Genomic DNA, 21,193 nt, shown 5'->3' on the forward strand with positions numbered 1-21,193 from the left:
TTGTCCTAGACATTATACACTGTAAATAATACTAAAAATAGTTAAATGATTTTTGTTTTTATAAATGTTTAATTCTACTATTATGTAATTATTAGAACGCAAAAGTTTCATTATTGTTTAATTTACTTATTTAGGCATAAAAATACAAAACTATAAAAAATGCATTGGAACCATAATTAACATTTGTAATTAATTTCATTTTTAACTTATGGTTCGTGACAAAGTAACCCAATTTACGTCATATGAGTTGGCGTCTATATCAGTTTTGATAAAAGTGAATACAGTATAGTGATGTAAGTACTAGAACCTGGTGGTGTTCGAATCACTTTCTAACATGTCTCAAATGCCTTCACCGTACTTTGATTTGTATTAATCATCCTGCATTAAACAAGGAAATACAGTATTAAGAAATCAATTTTAAGATAAGAACATGTCTCAAGCTAGAGTTGACAGAATAAAATGTAACCTCTATCAACAGAAAGCTTGCAAATGACGCTCCCTGGCGCTCTTTCCAAGAATCCCGTGACTCTACCCTGACTTTAGTTTCCTCCACAGCTCAGCCGTCTCCCCACCGTGACTCTATGCCGGCAGCCACCGTCTCAAAATTTCCGACCAGAATTTTCTCTGCTTTTGGAATTATGACGTTGAGGGTTATTGATTCATGGTGTCAGTTTTAGTGTGGGGTGATTCCTCTGTGCTAGATCTTGGATCAAAACTTTTCTCCACTTAACTGTCGATTACAGTTTCCTACCTCATCTCTGAGGCTTATGTTTGCTCTGCCGTGTCTTAACCACAAGCCTCTTCTCCGCTGATGTCGACGCCTCGCATTCCTTCCCGAAGCTCTTCCCCTTCTCTGTCAATGGAGTTTCCTGAAGCTGTTTCATCTGGTTTTCTTCCCCTGTTACCTGAGCCACCAGATTCCGATCTCAACATGGTGCTTCCGGTGGATCCTCCTGTTCCTCCAGTTCCCCCCGACCCTCCTCCGTTTCTCACAATGCAGTGATGCATCCTTCACTGGATGAAGCCGACCTCTCCAGCTCTCTCACCAATAGACGAGACTCTTCCTTCCTCCAACTGGTTATTGAGATTTCTCTTGTAAGGTTTTCAGGGTTAATGAAAGCTGATTGCAAGCTTACCTCCCTTCATTACTCATCACTTCAAGTTCTCGAGGACTGGACTTTGAAGGCAGAGCCGGGCTTGGACCCAGTTTTGTGAAACATTCGTGTAGGGTCCCCACTTTATTGGGCCCCCCAATTCCATATTTTCCTTTGATATATATGTAGGCATTGATGTTACCGAGTCCACCATTTCTGTTTTTATTTTTTATTTAACTTACTAGACAATTTTGAAAACTGTATTGTCTTTTCTGCTTCTATTGCTTTGTTTTCCAGAATACTAATGCACTATGTTTTGAAGATTTATTTTTAAGACTGTAATTTTTGAAGATCAACCATGTTTAGATTGTTCTTTTCATCTTGTTCTGTAGTTATTTTTATAAATCTTTTAGTGTTGCCTTCTTTTTTCTAGTGTTGCATTCTTATCATGAAATCTAAGATGAATTCATTTTTACTTTAACTAGGGCCCCAGATATCTCAGGTCCGGCTCTGTTTGAAGGTTGAAATATTGGCGGTGGTGGGTTTTCTTTACACAGCTTTTATCATCTCAATGCAACTTTCTGGAGTGCAGCTCTCCACTGCTATGTGCAGTTCTCAGTCAAAGTCTATCCGTCATTTGAAACCTTGGTCACATATTGTTGGACCCATCTCCCCTTACTTCATGCTTTCGCAAGGTATGGTGTTCATATCTTACTGGAGTGAGTCATTCTTGTGCACTCATTGCCTCCTAGAAGAATTAAATTGTCTTAGTAGGAGATCTGTGTTTCTTTGCAAAGAAGAGATTATGATGTGTTTGAATGGCTCTTTACCTCGTACTGAGGATATTATAAACCCTTTGAGCTTCAGGTTTAAGCTCCATTTACCACAGTATGAGGCTGTTATCTGGACCTCTTTCTTTGTGGCTATGGATGCTATTGTTTCAGGTTTGTCATTTTGGCCATGGCGGTTCGCTTCACAGCAATCAATCTTTTGGAAGAGGTATTTGGTCTCTGAGTTTGTTGATGTATCCTCTCCAGTCGGGTATGTTGAGAACTTTCCGACTTGTTCGGCTAATGGAACGTAGATGGTGAGTTCTACTCGAAGCGCGAAAGTTAGATCGCTGCAGAAAGCTTCTCACTCAACATTATCATCTGGACTCTCAAGTCTTCAGATTATAGCGGACTCTATTGTCCCCTTCTTTGCCCTGCGCTCGGGGTTGGTTTTGATTGAGATTACAGGCTTCTTCATTGTTATCATGTTTTTATAATCTATGCATAACTTTCTGTTTAATTGTTATTGCTTTGTAATGGGTGGTGTCTCCAAACTTTGTTCTTCAAGTACTCTGTTTTGAGGATTATGATATAAAACAGTTGACAAAAAAAAGAAGAAGATAAGAACATGTCTCAAATGCCTTCACCGTACTTTGATTTGTATTAATCATCCTGCATTAAGAAATCAATTTTAACTATTAATATGATTTTTATTTTTTTATTCTAACAACATTTGTTGAGAAAAATATAAAAGATCTAACCAAAAAGCTTCAGTTTTTAAATCAATAGTACATTAGTTTAGTAACAAAAAAATCAAACTCATACAATTTTTCAAACTCAAAAGTAGTTATACTATTTTCCAAATTTCTTTAGACTAAATATATAATTTTAAAATATATATTTTAAACTCAAATGATAATATTCCAAATTTTACGAAAGAAAAATTGTAGATGCTATATTGTTTTTTGAAATGCAACACGATAAAAAAAATATGTTGTAAAAATCAAAGTGATAAAACATTTTGAAATTTTTAATTAACAACAAAAAGTCAAAAAACTTAATGTCATAACACCAAAAAAATATAACAATAAATATACAAAATAATATGACAAAGTCTCTATGTGTAAAATCTACTAGAATAGTAGGGTTAAGTTACTATATAGAGCAATATATTTTCTTATAAAATCTCGCATTATACTTAAATAAAAGATTTAAAAATATATTTTGAAAAAAAAAGAATAAACACAATATAGAAATATAAATTGTCCTAAGCAAATATTATTTCTATAATATAACTAAATAAAATTTTAAGATGTATTGTATGAAAACTATAAAAATTGAAAAAAAATGAAAGAGATTCAATATTTAATTATTTCATATTATATTATGAATTTGTTATATTGAACTCGGAGATATATTAATAAGTACTAACAATTTAACAGAGTAAAATGCAAAAAAAAAATCATTATATATGAATAACAAATTTAAACAATAAAATTATAGACTTACACAATATATAATATTAAAATATAAATTATATATTCAAAACATTTGCGATATTATACATTTATAAAATGAAAAGTTATGTGTACAGGTGCGTGAATCAAATCTAGTTTATATTTAACATAAAAAAGTATACATGCCATACTTAAATGTAATTATGCCTTATAACACATGTCTATTGTTAATGAAAAAGCATAAATGAAACCAATATTGTTTTCTATTTTCTAAAATTAATTTCTGAGTTAAATTATAATGTAAATATATATATAATATTAAAAATGAAATAAATAGGCATCAATTGAATACTAATTTACTCAATTTCCAAATATTTAAAGAAAATCATAAAGTAGTTATGAGTTGAACACAAAATTATAAACGCACCTTTCCAAAAGTCTTAGTACAAAGAATGAATTAAGCGGATTAAAGTAATAATAAAAAGTTCAATTCTAAAGAAATTAGTATTCTTTTCTACAATTTTCCTTAATTTTCTTATAAGGAAAAAAATATTCACTTTCCTTTATTCACTAATCTCGTGATTACTTTCCAGTAATCAACCGACTTATCAAAATTAGGGATTTCAGTATAAATAGAGGAGACGCATCCCCTTCATATTCTCATTCATCGCTTCTCTCAAAAAACAAATATCTCTCAAAAATCAAAAAAGATGTCGACGAAGAAGATCGTGTTGAAGAGCTCCGACGGAGAGTCTTTCGAGGTTGACGAGGCCGTGGCTCGCGAGTCTCAGACCTTAGCTCACATGGTCGAGGACGACTGCATCGAGAACGGTATCCCTCTCCCCAACGTCACGAGCAAGATCCTCGCCAAGGTGATCGAGTACTGCAAGAAGCACGTCGACGCCGCTGCTGCCAAGACCGAGGCCGTCGACGGCGGTGCTTCCTCCGACGATGACCTCAAGGCGTGGGACGTTGAGTTCATGAAGATCGATCAAGCTACCCTCTTCGAACTCATCCTGGTTCGTCTCTCGAATTTTGTTGCTTTTGTGTTTTCAATTTTCGCGGTTTGGGGATTTTAGGGTTTTCGATTTGGGGAATTAGGGTTTGAGATTTGGGGGTTTCTCTAAGAATCTTGATCGTAGCTTTGTTAGTTGTTTCAATTTTGTTACTTTTTGTTTCGATTATGGGATTTGGGGATTTTAGGGTTTTCGATTTGGGAAATTAGGGTTTTGGATTGAGATTGTTAGGGTTTGATTTGGATTTGTATCTAATGGTTTTTTTCGTTTATTGGATATTGCAGGCTGCTAATTATCTGAACATCAAGAACCTTTTGGACCTAACGTGCCAGACGGTGGCTGATATGATCAAAGGCAAGACTCCAGAAGAGATTCGCGCGACCTTCAACATCAAGAACGACTTCACACCCGAGGAGGAAGAGGAGGTGCGCAGGGAGAACCAGTGGGCTTTTGAATGAAGACAGAGAGTCTTGTTGAAGCAAACCCCACCAAGCTTCTTTCTTTTATCTTATTTTCTTTTTTTTTATTTTCTTAGGAAAAAAATTAATGACTTATGTTGGTCCTACTAGTGCTTTTCTATTTGCGATTAAGAACCAATTTGAATAATTTGTGTTTATAATCAGTCTTGGTATCTTGTTTCTCTTCTATCTAATCTACAAGTTATGCATTCAACTAACAAGTAAGATAGATAATACTATTATGACTTAAGAACTGAACTCTGATTTTTCCATCTCTTGTATCACAAGGTAAAACGCTCTGAACATCTGTCCGTTACTACTTCCCTGTGAGAGAAAACAGTATGTAGCTTTTGGTTTGATGGTTAATTTCATCAATGTGATCCAGTCGTCAGCTGGTTTGGTCTTCCATGGAAGACAGCAAACTTGCCATTCATTCATAGTTTGGTCGGAAGAAAAAAACCCTCCAGGGTTATCACTAAATGTCAGGTCGTAGGAGTAGATAGATAGTCCCGAAGTAGTTGGCTGTCTGAGAGCAACATCGTTGATTGCCATCGCTGGCCAGAACAGTCCTATTAATTTCTTTTCCCCGTTGTCTCAGAGGATTGTAACTAGAGTGTATAAAAAAGCCAAATCTGTTGGTCACTGTATTGTGTTTTCACACTAGGTTTTGTCCTCACTTGTGCATTTGTTTGCTATTTTAATTTGTCCTTAATATGAATAGACACACAGACATAACACAACATAACATTGGGCAGTAAAAGAAAGACATGCATCCTTTTAACCGAGAGACCATTGAGAACATCTCTAGAGCACGTGATTACGATTCCATCGGCATTATCAATCAATGGCAAAAGAAAAAGCGTTCAATTCCCACAATCAATGGCAAAAGCAAAAGCGTAAATTCCCATATGATGCAGACAGGCTCTCCAGCACATCCCTAGAACAAAAAAGCTCCGTTGCCGGGAATCGAACCCGGGTCGCCTGGGTGAAAGCCAGGTATCCTAACCGCTGGACGACAACGGAATGATGCTAATTACTGTTATTTTTACGTAATTAATCGTGTTAGTTTTTTGTGATTAATAGTAAAGTGTTGCTAAAAAAAAATCATAGTAAAGTTTCTCATTTGATAAAAGGACAAGGCTTTTGCATGAACACGCGCCATGAAGGATTGAACTATGCAAGCCCATGCCAACTGTGGAAACCTTAATTGCTTCGTCTGTTCGACTAAAACTATTGAAACAGCATAAGAATTTTTTTTTCTTTTGTAATATAATACATTAGTTTAGTTTTGTTCAAAGTAATTTCAGTTGCGTGTCCTGTTTCTATGCCACCACATACTGTATATAACTGAATTAAACACGCGAGAGCATGAGTAACAAAATATTCCAGACTAGTGTTTTCTCCCGTGCTACGCCCGGGCAACTCTTTTATAATTCACACTGGAAAGAAATGTTGTTTTGAATTTTACATTATTTTCCGTGATATTCTTTTACATTTTTTTCATTTTTAATGTTATACAGTATATTCTATAAAAATCTACAGATAAAATATAAAAACAAAGTGTATACATTTGAATCTTACCTGATCAGTAGGTCTTGATCTAGACATGAATTTTTTCTCCTTTTCTCTATCACCCGAGGTTCTTAAACTCCATTTGTTACCTTTTAGACTTATTCCTACAACTTTTTTTTTCCTTCTTGTGGCGAATCTAAAAAATTTAGATGTTTAGTTAATAAGTGTGCTTTAAGCTAAAACATTGAAAAACGAAAGGTTGAAAATTTACTTGAATTGGGAATTTATAGTTTTACTAACCTGAACTTTAATCTTCATCCGCCAACTTCGATGTATGCTCGCCTATCAAACCATAGCATATTTGTGTTCTTTTTCTTTTTTTCGTTGAAAGAAATGCTTTTCGGAGAGTTTTGGTGTGCCACAACTTGGCAATAAACATTTTGATTTTCATGTAGACCTGTAGATTTTGAAGTGTAAGTGTAGTTACGATCATAAGAAGTTTTTGATCAATCTGTTTTTTTTTTTGAATTTTGATATGTCTGGTTAGAAAAAGAAAAGCTATATGTAAATTAAAAGAGGAAAGAGTACCTGTGCGTAGAACCACACAAAGTGATAGAAAACTGAGTTTGGCGTTATACATGGAAGCAAGTGTAAATTAAAAGATGAAAGGGTTCATGAAAAAAAATCGATTTTTCCATGAAAAAAAATCAATATAATTGATATCGTAAGTATAATTTGAGCATTAAGAGTTTGGGCATTTTTAGAGTTACTAACCTGACCTTCATCTGCCAACTTTGGAGCATGCCCCATCCATCTGTCGATTACAAATATGTGTTCTTTCTGAAGACTATTGTTGCCACTCGCCACCGTTTGCCCAAAGACTGTTAAGTATGAATTCAGAATTGTAGACTGGATAGTTGAATACACTCATAATAAGTTTTTGACTTATCTGGTCAGAAATTCAAATTTTACCACACTTTGAGAATTATGAGCTGTTACAAAGATTTTACGAATTCACAATTTCTCAACGCAAATGGAGTTGAATTTGTTAATCTTATCGTGAGTTAAATCTTCTCTAAAAATAAACATTAACCGTTTCAAAAAGATCGTGTGGTCATGCGTGGCTGAGAAATATTTGGGATGCTTTATGAGTAGTTTATTCAGAAAATTTTAAAAAATTGAATTTTTAGCCAAAATAAAAAATAAAAATTGAAAGCAGTTAGAAGATAAATATGATAAAGTCACGAAACTGGTTTTCTTTTTGTATTTAAAATCTTTTGCTTTTATTTTTTTCTTTAAATTTTAAATCAATGCCACATGTCATATTTTGATTCATTAGGTGACTTGTGCTTTAGTATATGGAGATTACATCGGCGCTGTAAAAAACTAAAATACTTTTGTTAATCTTTAATCCGTTTTCCATCATCGCTAATGGTATCTCGAGTCTCCTCAAAGTATCCACCGTTCCCATCCATGACGTTTCCTTAGTCTGAAAACCTACACAATTTTTTTAAAAGTTAGTTATATATTAGTCTCTCTTTTTTTTTACCTTTAATCTTTATACAGTATGAGTTTAAGACAATTAAGAAACGAATCAGGAATTTACCTGGACTTCGACGGTTGTTGATGATCCCATTGAACGCAATATCAAGTCGATATCATCGGTCATGCCTCTGATCTGATTATCAAAACAAGACACATAAATCGGTATTAGACATATTAAATACTATTCAACATCAAATATTCCAATTAATTAAAACTTGAATAGTACTTACTCGTCTAAACTCTGCAATGAAGAAAACATCAACCCATCCTTGATTGTCCATGAGAGATTTCAAGTAGTCATCTCTCACCAGATTTTCATCGCTGTATTATTGACCAATCCATAAATTAATATCACAATAAATCTAAAAGAAACAAAGTGCATAATTAAAGGAAAAAAGTTTAATTTACCTGAAATAATATTCAATCTGGCTGACAATTCTTGACGATAAATCAGACCTTAATGCCAACCTCCTCAGATTCGGAATATCCGATAAATCTGTAACATACACATAAAGTTAATGAAATTAAACTGAAAATAATTTATTTCGTTGTAGTCTTTGTAGAAAACCTTACAAATAAAATTTTTATACTATTAACTTACCAACAACAGACATGAAAGAATACTGTGGAGGAGGAAACCACGACGGTTGGAAAGAAGTTATCAGTGGTGGAGGCAGCTGAGGTTGCACTTGCCCCACCGTTGGCCAATTTATTTGGTCAGAGGTGGAATGATCATATCGATTTTGAGCTGTGTTAGTTCTCATATTCATCGTTACTAAGAAGTTTAGAGAAGTAATTAAGAAGAACCTCTGAACAAATTTGGGATTGATCAAAAACAAAAGAAAATACATACGCTTATGTTAAATATATAGTGGGAATGTGGGATGTTCTTCCTAGTCCAGTTACACTTTAGAAATAAAAATTAGATTGCCCTCGAAACAAAAAATAAATAAATAAATAAAATCCTTTTTCTATTTGGAATGAAACACAATTAAGTTCAGATATACTTTGACGAAGTCAAAGCTTCAAAATTATAGATTGTACTGATGTTTTATATTATAAAGTATTTTTTGTTAGAAATAAATATAAGCTAAATTATATTTATTGGATATTTGTATAACCAATTATACTCAACCATCTCTAATAAATCATAAATCCCTAATATTAAATAGTGCTTATTAAAAATAAAAATTTAATTATATATTGAAACTCTTTTCATGAAGAACATCATAGACCAAAAAAAGATCTTTGCTACCAAAAAATTCTTGTAAGATAAAACACAACAGCTTTATGAATAATATTGTCGAACATATTGGTTCTAATCGACTTAAGCCTAACCATCAGCTTCCAGTGAACTGTCTTATACAGACGCTTGTTTCTTTTCTTTATACTCCTCCAAGATTATCAATGATTCCTGTTTTTGGTCCAATCTGCAGGTCTTGGCATGATTATTGCAATATATCCTTCTCGATCAGCCTGAAAACCAGATTTTGTAACAGAACGGATGTAATTAAAAATACAGTTTGAGTTATTATTCTGTGCCGTGTTATTTTTTTCATAAGCAAATACTTTGAGATTGAAGATTCACACTAAAAAGCCATTGTTATAGTCACGGCAATAGAGAGATTCATTGCATAAACATTCAAGAGTAACATTATGTTAAGACAATAATACATAAAGCAATGATTTCTTACCGATGAGTTAAGAAGCTGAGGTTGCTTGATCAAATTCTCGTTCACCTCCAACAGCGAACCTTTAACGCAACACCTACCAAAACAAAAAAAAAAAACATCACCACCATAAACAAACAAACACACAAACCCAAAATTTCAATCTTTCATAACAACAACGGAAAAAAAGCTAGTGCACCTGCCAATTAAGAATCATTAGCGGTGGAAACATTGCACAATGCTGGATTCGATTCAGAGCGCATAGCATTCTGCACACAAGAAGAGCATTAGAACAACACTATTAGCTTAAGCCATAATCATGAGACTCAAAATCAAATGACATGAACACACAACTTCAAGCTTTATAGAAAATCAGCAAAAGTCTTTTGAGGAAAGAGGAAAACCTTTTTACGCTTGCCAGAGACTTTCAAAACGCTACGATCAGATCAGACTTACCGACATTGAAATGAATGTTAGTGATCCCACCTTGGTCCTTAAAAGCTATATGAGTAGGAGCTAACCCAACCACACACAAACTGTCTTTTTTTTGTTTATTTCTTTGGATTTTGATCGAGTTACAACTGCCTTCAATTACAAATGCCTAATGTCTAATCATTCTTTTTTTTAAACTGAAATTCTTAGGTGAACGAGCTCTTAAAATGAAACCAAGTAAAAACATTGAGTTCTGTTTCTCATAAAGTACAAGAACTGAAGTGCCATAACAAGAAGAAAAATGTCAGAAAATTTCGAAATAACAAAAGAGACAGAGAAACGCTAGGCATTGCATTAAAATCTTAGAAATCGTCGTCATCTTCTTCAGCCATGTATTTAGCAAGCTCCTCTTCTTGCTGTTTCATCTCCCTCCTCTTCTCCTCGCTCTCTTTCTCCCTGTGCGTGTTTGGAGGGAACCTCAACGCTCTCACCGCTTCGTTGTGCATGTTCAAACAGAAGGCAATCCTCGAGTTGAACGCGTTCTGCGGCTCGTTCGTGGAGTAGATGTCTCCTGTTTCCTTTGACACCATATAACCCTTGTTGTGGTCGATGGTCGCGTCGATTGCTCCGTCTCTTATGGCTTTAGCCACTATGCTTTCTGCATCTGCGACAGGGTTTGCAGAGTTCAGCCTTAGCTTCTGGGCCACGTCTGTAAGAGAGATTCTCGAGTAGGAGATGCTGATGTTGCGCAGTCCTGTTCTGATCACGTTGTGTCGGAGCCTGACAATGAGGTTGTGAGTCCTGTCCTCAGAGAATGTCTTTGCAAACTTCTCCTGAACGTTCCTGAAGAGCTCCAAGTCACCAATCCTCACAGCCTACCAAAAAATCCAAACATATTAGTATGAGATCCTTTAGAATGTGTCACACAGATGCAAGAGTTGCTCAGATTGAAACTCACATTGGTAAGTTCAAAGTATGGCCTAAGAGCCTTGTCCATTCCTTTCTGCATGAAGATGGATCGCTCTGGAATCTCACCCAAGAGGAGTCGAACTAGAATAGCCCACTTGTTGCATTGGACTCGGAAGCCTAGAGCAGCAACAGGTGCTTTCCTAGCCGCCTGGAGGAGGCTCTCTTTTGCATCAGTGTACTCGAGTTGGATGGTCCGGATTTTACCGAGGTAAAACAAGTACCTACAGAACTGTAAGAAAAGATTGTCTGAGATGTGTCTACATCTTTACACTTAATGACAACTTGTAGATAAGGAGGTCAAAGAAAACGCCAGTAAGGCACAGATAAAGCCGCAACGTAGAGTTAAGAAAATATTGGGCATAGCAGGAGCAATATGAATGCAGAAGGAATACATATAAACGGCAATATCCATAAGTGACCTATTAGAGAAACGATATAACCTATAGTCTAAAAAGCCACAATAAGCAAATAGTATGAAAAAAAATAACTAACAAAAGTACCTGCTGGTTAGAATGAGCCTCAAATCTTGGTGCTTTTGATCTCAACTTCTCAGCTTGGTCATAAAGGTTGTAGTGCAGGTAGTTGCGAAGCAACAGATTCAGAAGTGTTTCCTGCAAATCAACGAATTGGACACACTGAATAAACCAAAAACAAAAGCTGAATCAAAAGAGTTTTAAGAGTGTTTTTTACCTGACCCAACTCATCATGGCGCAGAGTTGCAGAATGGTGCAAAGACAAAAGAGTACTGCAAAAAAAAGCAGAAGCAAAATCAACCAACTGTCAAGAGCCAATATTAAAGAAACAAAAAGTCTATTAAAAAAAAACTCACCCACGAATCTCAGCAAGATCACCAGTCATCTCATAACTCAAAGAGTAGTAAAAATACAACCTCGAAGCTATCACATCAATGGTTCTCTTGTTCAAGCTCTTGAGACGAGCAATGCTAGCTGAAGAGCAAGCTTTGGCCTAAAATTTTTGAAATAACAAAATTAAACAAAACAAAAAGTATCATCTCAAACAAAAACAAAACCTCACAGAGAGAGATAAATAGAGAATCATAACCTCGGTGTACTTCTTCTGGTCAATCAGAAAAAGAAGGACAATGAAGTAGCAGTAAATCTCAAGCTCTACAGGCACGTGCTTGGAGGAAGCCAAGGGAGGAGTGGACGAAGCAGTATCAACCTCCATCTCATGTTCATCACTCTGTATAAACACAGATCCAAAATTAAACTTCTCTCACGGGAAGATATTAGAATAATCAAATCACACAATCATCAAAGTACCTTGGGAACGAAGGAAGAGAGACGAGCGTGAGCCTCAGATCCAGGAACCAAAGCGAAGTCAAGGAACGAAGAGACGACGGAAGACGTGAGCTTCTGTCTCAGCCCGACGGTGAGACGGACGGCGCGAGCGACGCGGCGGACTTCTTTGGTGTACGAGCCGGTATCGATCAGAGCTGCAATCTCCTTCAGATCTAAAAAAAGGCAATCAATCGAGTGTTAAAAACACGAAGCAAAACCCTAGCGAATCGAGATTTATAAAAAGGGGATGAGATTCGAGATTTGGTTACGATGAAGTGTTGAGGTGGTGGAGGAGACGAGGGATTGAGCTGGGGTGTGGTTGTCTTTCATCTCCACGTCTTGAGTCGTCGTCATCTTCTTCTTCTTCTTCTTCTTCTCGGCGGATCTCAAGTGTTTTTTTTTTCTGGCTGTGCGGAGGTGCTTTGCTTTCAGAAGGAGAAGGTTATGTGTAAAACCTTTTCTTTTTCTTCAAGACAGAATATGCTTTACTCTTTTTGTTGATGGGATTTTAATTTCGTTTGGAGAACAACAAGGTCGTTGTAGTATAGTGGTAAGTATTCCCGCCTGTCACGCGGGTGACCCGGGTTCGATCCCCGGCAACGGCGTTAAGTTTTGAGTATCCTAAACTGTTAATACGATGTCGTTTTGTCCTGGGCCTTTTCTGGACTTTGCTTTGTCGTTTTGTGCTATTTGTCTGGTCGTGACTGAAGCCCCCGAAGAATTTTTTGTAATGTTTTTTTTGGTTTGTAATGTTAAAGTGATGTTTCTCCGAAACTTCAATAGGAATGCTTAATCTTTAGCTAAAAGACAAAACAATAAAAGTGTTGTAAGCGCATTCGACAACAAAACAAACACAAAAGTTGTGCGACAAAAAAAAAATTATAGTTGGGAGTATTGACTCACCAACCGTGAGGAGCATAGTTAACTGAGTGAAGTGCTCAGGTACTCTTAATGAGGCAAAAAATGATCTACCATACTCTCATGTGATATGCTATACTCTTATCTATTTTCATACTCTTGAAGAATGTGGTTAATATCTAAAATACCCCCGACCAATTTAATGAATAAATTAATCGAATGTGGAAATGGAAAGAAATCGATCCACTATATTCCCATCTCCTCTCCTCCACTCGCCCCTCCCGAGTCGACTCGGAATCGACTTGATCACTCCGATCATTCCCTCCCTCTTTGTTCTTCCTCCCAATCGAACTCGATCTCGTCGCTTGGATGCTGGATCATCGAGCTATTAATTCTGTTATACATGGTATGTATCTCACCATAGACAAACTCATAATTGAATGTCGGGAATCAAAGCTGATAACAATTTGGTTTTGAATTGGAATTGAATACTCGACTCCAAATTTATAGTTTTAATTGAAAAATTCTTATTCATTGGGGTTTCATGAACTAATCGAGGATCGGAAAGGAATGATTGAATGTGAGGGTATTATGATGATTCAATCGAAGATTAGAGGTGCTTGCTTGCTTATCAGTACTCTATTTGGTTACTGACACAACTCTGTGACATGGTATAACCAAGTATAACGAAGTATAACTTTGATGGTGTAACTGTGTAACCAAGTATAACGTGAATGGTGTAACTGAAAAAACAAGTATAACTTTAAGTGGTTAAATGTTTTTATTGCAGACAATGTGTCCATTTTCGACGAACATACACTTTGATTATGATGGACATTATTCTAAGGATGGAGATGATTATGAATGGATTCCAACCGATGCTCGTTTGTATGCTATATCCTTTAATACATCATCGTTGGAGGAGATCACTTATTCGTTGTTGAAAGAGAGGATATGCAGGAAGATCGGAATAGATCCGTTTACGAAGAGGCTCAATTTGGGTTACATTCCATTGGTAGTGGAACCTAAGAGGCAATTGTATATTTTGGATGATGAAGATGTGTTTGTTTATCTAACATCAGTGGATAGAGAGGAAAGGAGAAGTATTTTGCATGTGGAGGACATCGAAGAATTACAAATAGTTCAAATAACCGAGCAACTGTCGAGAGTTGGAGAGAGCTGTTGTAGTAGGAACTATTGTGAGCGTGAGAGTGGATATGGAGAAGAAGAAAATGTGGGAACAGGTTTGGAGGACGATGAACATCCCCACAAGAAACAGAAGAAGAGTATGTTGTAAACCTTTCGGTTTCAGTTCAGTTTTGATGTATGAAGTGGTCTAAATTAAGTTCTAAGCCTTTCACTTTCTGTTTTGATGTTTGCCTTTCACTTTCGGTTTTGGTGTTTTTATCATATGGGAACGTTTTGAGGTGAAATAAATTTTATTTGTGTGTTGTATAACTAAGTGAAACTGGTATAACTACGTTATGTAAACTGAATAACATGGTTGTAAACTCTAAAGTTTTTAATTTAATTTTATAAGTTATGGAAGTAGTACGCTTTTAGTTTATTAGTAGTGTTATGTTAATTATGATTTAATAAGAATTATTAAAATTATTAAAATTCCATCTCATTGCTCGTAGCAATTGTATAGGAAATACAATGTGTTGTCATAGCTTTATCGCTGAAACTGACTGAGTTAGATTTGATAACTCTATGGCACGAAATCAAGTTTATATGTACGTGATCGTATGGGAAATGAACTTAGGAAACATAATTGCATTGGTGTAACCACAAAATCATTAATTTAAATAGAGTATAACTAAGATAAATAGAAATAATTAAAAAGTGCAACTTCGACGCTTTCTGTAAAACTGAGTACTTGGTGAAACTTACAACAGAAAAAACTCTGGGATTAATTTTCCCGCTCAGCTTTTCGAATTTCTAATTTCCCTCTTCCCAATTTACTAAAACCCCAGAATCGTTCAATCGAAGTATTAAACACCCATTTTTTAGGTTTTCCCCATTTGCTATCTTCATTTTCTCTCTCTTCCCTAAATCTCTCTCCTCGACCTCACTCCCTCTCCTCCCAAAAACCTAGATGTCCGCCGCTTCATCATCCACGACCGGTGGTCGGAGACGGGTACGAACTCCGGGGATACCTAGTGGGTGTTGGTGCGGGGTGGGCGTCACCGAGCTCATCTCCAAAAGCAATCCAAACCCATATCGCCGGTATTATCGGTGTCTCTTTGCGGCTTCACAGAGGGTACATCCGTTTGTTGTTTACATATGGAACGCTTATGAATCACGCTAACTCGTTTTGAAAAAAAAAATCATGTAGCTCGAGAACGACAATCATGTCTTCAAATGGGTTGACGAAGCCTTCACCGATGAGATACAACAGCTGGACTACCAAGTTCGAATACTCGAAAAAGAAGTTCAGAGTCTCAAAGCAACAATAAGGAACGAAGGAGATATCCGCGAAGGTCCCAAAAAGATGCCCATGATAAAGATATCAGGAGGTTGTGTTCTTCTTACCATCGTTTTAGTTCTAGGAATTATGATGTACAAAAAGTAATTGAAATTCCTAAGAGAATTCCAATTCCTAGAACTAACTGTTATTGCTAAGCTATGTTTTTTTAAGTTATGCGAAGTTGAACAACCATGTTGTTTGATCTATCGAAAAAGTGTCTATTATTTGAAGTTTATTTTTAGTATGTTAGACAATTGAGAAAGTGAAACTAACACAATATCGAGTCAATATCTGACCTATTTATACGAAAAAGTCGAACAGAGGATTAAGTTAAGCCAGAAGTTGGAACAAGGGATTAAGTGAAACCTAAAGTTGAAACAAGTGGGATTGAGTGAAACCAAAAGTTCAAACAAGTGAGATTAAGTGAAACAAGTTGAAACAACAATTTACACAAGACCTTCAATCCCATATTTTTGAACATAAGGGTCGCTGTTCAGTAGAGACTGCCTGAAGTCCTCAACCTCGGTCAAACACGGATTGAACCTGAAGTCTGAAAGTCCACCTTCGGTCTGAAGCCATAGATCAGGAGCCTCAAATAAATATGTATTAATGTAAATGCTTTTAGTAAACGTTTTAGTCCACTATCATATTTAAAACTAGCCACAGAAACTACACTTACTCCAACTCTTGCAGACCTTCCACATCTTAAGGGCCACAATCACCTGTCCACCTTCCACATTTTCAAGACCATCCCGAAAGGCATAGGCCTGCTTGCCAGTTGCCACACATTTAATCTGGCTGTCACTATTCAGAATAAGAGATTCTCAGAATAAAGAAAACGTGTGTCAATTACAATATAAATAAACTTTGCTTGGATCATATGTTGCTTTCTACTTACATGTTGTCCCTTATGTAAAAAATCATCCTTGGTCTTGCAGGGTCATCGAAACGGGCTTCCGTATTGAAGACCACTCCAATTGTATCTACCATATAAGTGTAACTCAACTAAATCAGTTCGTTTCACTTAGTTTCACTTACATCTACCAAAGTTCTGAAACTAAATATGTGACTATATGTGAATATATTTATTTTAGCAGCATTCATACCTATGGGATAGTTTCGTTCCTTGTGGGACATGTGAGGGATTGCATGGATGTTCTTGAAGTCCATGAAAAGCCGATTGTTCAGAGGATCGATCATGCGGACTTGTGTGAGTCGCGAAGCAGTTAGTCTGAACCGAGAGTTAGTTGCATTGAAACCTACACAGGAACGTTCAACTCCTACCCGAAAGATTTCCACCCATTCTCCCTCCCTGTTTTCGAGGCCTCTTAAACTTTCATAATCCCCATAAACGGTCATCTCCATCTTGCACCCCTACATAAATAAAGTACAAGGATCAAGTTAAATGATGATGAAAAACTTGAGAGATGATGATGAAAAACTTGAGAGATGATGAAAATCTTGAGAGATGATGAAAAAACACTTACATCTTCATCTGCTAGGACATAGGAATAGAAAGGCATAACCCTGTTGGTAACCGAGGAATAGAGAGGGTAGACCCTGTGTATTTTGACTCTGAAACGCCAAGCCTTGACGTCGGGGTTATAAGAAGCCTCGGAAATCTGGGAAAGCTTATTGTAGAAGTCTGTCATCTTGTTGAATAGAGATGAGAGAATTTGACTCAGAGATGAGAGAAGAGAAGATAGAACTCGGATATGAGATGAAATGAGAGAATTTGCAGAGTTGGAGTTTAACTACAACTAAATGCAATGGTGATGATTCTAGACGGTGTAGTGTTGTGACGTTTCACGTTTGGTTTCAATGCAAGTGTAGTGTAGAGTCGCGAGGGGTTGCGAGTGTAATGATTATTATTAGAGACTTTTTCAATCGATTAATTACTCTCTCATCTGTCCATCAATACCATCAATTACTTGATTTTTCTCAACCATTTTTATGATCTCTTTTATTGCTTGCTCAGTAAATAATCCATAATATTATATTTATTTTCAAAATATAAAACAATATAATACCTAAATTTTTTAATTTTTACATAGTTCCATATATTTACACTATAAATTCAATATAATTTTACTTAGTTTCATAAATTTAGACAATTAATATCAGTTAGTTTCACTTAAACTGTCAGAAGCGTGCGTGAGAAGTCGTGTAGCATTGCAAATATCAAGGGTCACGAAGCTATGGTCATAAATCAGGTCATAAATCATGAAATGACAGATTTTTCTCACCTAATGTTTTTTATCTCTCAAGTTTTTCATCATCCTTGTACTCTATGTCGAACTTCTACTTGGAATCTGTCCCTCCTTCCATCCTTCATAAGATTCTCTCAAAGGTAGCAACAAACCACATCCGGGACTTCGGTAGTGCTAGAATTGCTTTCTCCGGGTTCAATCAAATAGGCAGAGACGACTACTTCTACCAATCTGCTAATCTCTTTGGCTTTAATGATTGGATTGAAGAGGTTAATGCTGTAAGAACATTCCGACTTAGGTGCTACCAAGCCGGTAATCCAGAGGCCATCTACCTACGAGGTATGCATGAGTTCTTTCAACTTCATTTACTTGATGAAGGAATAGAGAAAATCCGTCTTGCTGCTGAGAGAGAATTGGAGTTGGCCAAGTTTGTAGATGGAATGCTGAACTTAGCGTTTAGTGTAGATGATGGAGGGTTGTTTCACAATTATCCTAACTTTAGTCGTGAGTTTGTTCATCGGATGAATTGCATGATCCGGACTGTTCTACCCTCAGGCCATTGGGGTTACGAGAAACCTCAAGAGTTTATGTCACTACTTGAAAGAATAAAGAATCCCATCTTCTCAAATGATTGCTGCTGCTCCTCCGCAATAGAAGAACCGGTGTTTGTAGTCTCCTATAATGGATCAACAACACAGTGGAAGTGCGATCGTTGTTTCTGGCAATGTGAAGTTTGGGACTTCTGCAATGAAATTCACTTGACAGCTGCCAACTGGCCAATTGAAGATTAGTTGTGGTGTTTATTTCTCGAGTTTATGGCATGTAGTTTTATCTACTTTCACTATGTTTGACTTAATGTAATGTCTCTAGTTTCAATCATCTAGTTTCTCTCTATAAACTAATCTTTGTATATTTTAACTTCAATATATCATTAAAAAATTAACTACATTTCTACTTTTATTTTAACAAATAAACTTCACTAGCCATTTGGAGATTAGTTTTATCAACTTTTACAACATTTTTACTTTTTACAACATTTCTACTTTTATTAAATATGTACAACATTTCTAAGTTTGGCCAAAATCTATTTATAGCATATAAACTATTTTTTAAATTCAAAATTCAATAAATATATCAATAACAACAACTCTGTCCAAAAAATAACATAATAAAACATTTGAAATCTAAAAGTGCGATTTAGTTAAATTTAGTTCAACTTAGTATTATATACAGAATATTGTTGATGATTTATTACGATGTACAGTTTCACCAATATTTACAATCACACCAATTCTTACAAAGATTTCGAAAGTTATAGAGAAAGATATCCGAATTTCATAGATCGGGTCTGGATGGTCCGCGAAATGGTCCTGGTTGGGTTGTAATTATGCAAGTTTCTGTTGGTCATGTGATCTTTTAATAAATTTTCGTATTTAAATAAAGAATTATTTAATTCTAAATTTGGGCAGTTTCAGGCAGGAGTATCACAGCTCTTTTTTTTCGGGCAGGAGTACCTGAGCGTTTGATTCTAGTTAACTAATAATCAAACCATGACAAGACAAGTCATCCTTTTGTCCTTTTTAATATCGAAACCCAACAAGTCATTCAATCAAGATGTTTCATTGTACAATAGACAGGTTTTGACTAAGTATATATACAGTGCATATATAGTCAGACGACAGAGCACTTATTATTTTTACATGATATGGATGTGAAAACAGGTAAAAAGCACTTGAGATGATCAGATGAATGGAATAAGATCATCTTGAATCTCTGGCTACCTTTCTACCTTGTGTGGTTGAACCAGAGGATCAATAATTTTTTTCCATCCTCCAAAATCCGAAGGAGAATCATCATCTGCCAACTTGAACCCATTCACGTAGAAGGTTGGTGTTCCATAAACACCTCTTGAAGCACTATACTGCAACACATAACGCCACAGAACACAAAGACTTAGTCAAACAGTATTCTTGTACTTGTTAGTTAATCTTAATACACACCATGGGCAAGTGAAAACAGCCCAGAGATGAAAACTGAAGGCACTATAATTACCTTGAATGAAACTCTGGTTGCACGCTCCGACTTGGTGTCGTTGAATCCAGATTTGAGAAGATGATGATACGAGTTTCCCAACGTGGCTGTTACAAGATTGACAATTCTTCCCACAACTTGAGGTCTTGTCAGGAGTTGTGTTTTCGCACCGTAGAACATTGCCTAACCAATAAAACAGATTTCATTTTCAACCACGCAAACACTGACATATCATGAAACTCTCATTGCATAGATGCAAACAACAACCAGCAGCTAAACAAACCTGATGCTTAAAGAACCCTTCAAGTAAACTGAATGTAGCGTTGGCGTTGAAAGTATTCACAATGTGTAAAGCACGAGAGGTTACATACGCATTGTCATGGTACCTACAAGATTCAATCTTTTGACATATCATAAAGCAAAAACCATTCACAGTTTTCATGAAACTCATCAGGATTACCTGAGGACCTTTACTAATCTACTTGTCTACTGTTAATAGTAAGTAAAGTAACTAACGGTAACGGAAGGAGAAGAGGAAAAGAGTACTGACGGTAACGGAAGTAGGTGGAGGAGAAGGGAAACGCGAGATCCATAGTGTTTAAGCGCTTGCTTCAGCGGCGGCCAAGAGTCTCTACTGTACGGGCAAACCGGGTCATAAAACGCCTCGATTAGTATAGTATCCGGGCCAGCACGATGACGACCCGGTTGGTAAGCGAAACCATCGGGCCTCGCCGGCGGAATTAGTTGCGTGTTGACTTGCGTTCCGATGAAGAAGACGAGAAAGAGGAAAATGGTTCTGATCATTTTTCTCGCTCTTTCGCTTCTTCCTAGGATGGCAGGGGGAATATTAAAAGCCAGAGAGACAAAGAGCTGTCGGTGAATGTAAAGCAACGGCTAAGATTGCTCGGAAGTAAAGTGGAGACAGTCTCTTTTATCTCTAGCCGTTGAATTTATTCCCACGTTGTAGAATCTGGTAGCCATTGCAGTTGCGCATGGGAGTTTGGGTTCGGTCTGAGTTCACCTACGTTTTTTTATCAACAAGTGCACCTCTGACATATCGTTAGTTTTGTCTAAAATTTATTTGAGATCTGAACTTAGGGCCTGACCGGTGTAACCGCAGCGGTTGCGGTTGCAGGAGTTTACGGGTGCGGATAATTGCGGTTTTAAGCAGTTTTTAGAGATTTGTACGATTGGTACAGTTGTTAGAAATTGTTGCGTTTGCAGGACTCTTATGACTGGTAAACTACCAAACACAACATCTGTTAAATAATAATTTAACAATGTTTACATTTTATGTAATTATAAAAATATTAAAAATCATAATAATATGATAAATATAAAATTTATATTTATAGAATCATATTCTTAAATTTTAAAAATTTATAGAAAATATTTTGGTT

General features: G+C 36.2%; 6 protein-coding genes and 2 non-coding genes across 8 annotated transcripts; 4 read left to right on the forward strand and 4 right to left on the reverse strand.

Moving 5' to 3' along the window:
• Positions 1–486: 486 nt before the first annotated feature.
• LOC130497473 (uncharacterized) lies at positions 487–2,393 on the forward strand. The gene is made up of 3 exons (XM_056990278.1): positions 487–1,185; positions 1,615–2,038; positions 2,132–2,393. The coding sequence occupies exons 1-3, from the start codon at positions 1,003–1,005 to the stop codon at positions 2,176–2,178; spliced, it is 654 nt and encodes a 217-aa protein (XP_056846258.1). The 5' UTR covers positions 487–1,002; the 3' UTR covers positions 2,179–2,393.
• Positions 2,394–3,972: 1,579 nt separating this feature from the next.
• Positions 3,973–4,959, forward strand: LOC108818438 (SKP1-like protein 1A). The gene is made up of 2 exons (XM_018591408.2): positions 3,973–4,340; positions 4,622–4,959. Exons 1-2 carry the CDS (start codon positions 4,032–4,034, stop codon positions 4,793–4,795), a joined length of 483 nt encoding a protein of 160 aa, XP_018446910.1. The 5' UTR covers positions 3,973–4,031; the 3' UTR covers positions 4,796–4,959.
• Positions 4,960–5,746: 787 nt separating this feature from the next.
• Positions 5,747–5,818, reverse strand: TRNAE-UUC (transfer RNA glutamic acid (anticodon UUC)). Its single transcript has one exon. It is a non-coding gene; the product is annotated as a tRNA-Glu (tRNA).
• Positions 5,819–7,589: 1,771 nt separating this feature from the next.
• Positions 7,590–8,696, reverse strand: LOC130497614 (la-related protein 1A-like). The gene is made up of 5 exons (XM_056990555.1): positions 8,454–8,696; positions 8,261–8,348; positions 8,083–8,173; positions 7,914–7,985; positions 7,590–7,804 (listed from the first exon to the last, which is right to left on the reverse strand). Exons 1-5 carry the CDS (start codon positions 8,620–8,622, stop codon positions 7,757–7,759), a joined length of 468 nt encoding a protein of 155 aa, XP_056846535.1. The 5' UTR covers positions 8,623–8,696; the 3' UTR covers positions 7,590–7,756.
• Positions 8,697–10,157: 1,461 nt separating this feature from the next.
• LOC108818175 (26S proteasome non-ATPase regulatory subunit 3 homolog A) lies at positions 10,158–12,660 on the reverse strand. The gene is made up of 8 exons (XM_018591069.2): positions 12,494–12,660; positions 12,207–12,397; positions 11,986–12,126; positions 11,753–11,889; positions 11,614–11,668; positions 11,424–11,534; positions 10,913–11,152; positions 10,158–10,829 (listed from the first exon to the last, which is right to left on the reverse strand). The coding sequence occupies exons 1-8, from the start codon at positions 12,576–12,578 to the stop codon at positions 10,317–10,319; spliced, it is 1,473 nt and encodes a 490-aa protein (XP_018446571.1). The 5' UTR covers positions 12,579–12,660; the 3' UTR covers positions 10,158–10,316.
• A 97-nt stretch (positions 12,661–12,757) lies between these two features.
• Positions 12,758–12,829, forward strand: TRNAD-GUC (transfer RNA aspartic acid (anticodon GUC)). The gene has a single exon. It is a non-coding gene; the product is annotated as a tRNA-Asp (tRNA).
• A 2,351-nt stretch (positions 12,830–15,180) lies between these two features.
• LOC108815279 (uncharacterized protein At4g04775-like) lies at positions 15,181–15,657 on the forward strand. Its single transcript, XM_018587923.2, has 2 exons — positions 15,181–15,345; positions 15,421–15,657. Exons 1-2 carry the CDS (start codon positions 15,181–15,183, stop codon positions 15,655–15,657), a joined length of 402 nt encoding a protein of 133 aa, XP_018443425.2.
• Positions 15,658–19,299: 3,642 nt separating this feature from the next.
• Positions 19,300–20,715, reverse strand: LOC108814851 (uncharacterized). Its single transcript, XM_018587482.2, has 4 exons — positions 20,344–20,715; positions 20,077–20,179; positions 19,815–19,976; positions 19,300–19,683 (listed from the first exon to the last, which is right to left on the reverse strand). Exons 1-4 carry the CDS (start codon positions 20,595–20,597, stop codon positions 19,540–19,542), a joined length of 663 nt encoding a protein of 220 aa, XP_018442984.1. The 5' UTR covers positions 20,598–20,715; the 3' UTR covers positions 19,300–19,539.
• Positions 20,716–21,193: the final 478 nt, after the last annotated feature.

This window comes from Raphanus sativus, chromosome 7, assembly GCF_000801105.2.
Source record: "Raphanus sativus cultivar WK10039 chromosome 7, ASM80110v3, whole genome shotgun sequence".
Lineage (NCBI taxonomy): Eukaryota > Viridiplantae > Streptophyta > Magnoliopsida > Brassicales > Brassicaceae > Raphanus > Raphanus sativus.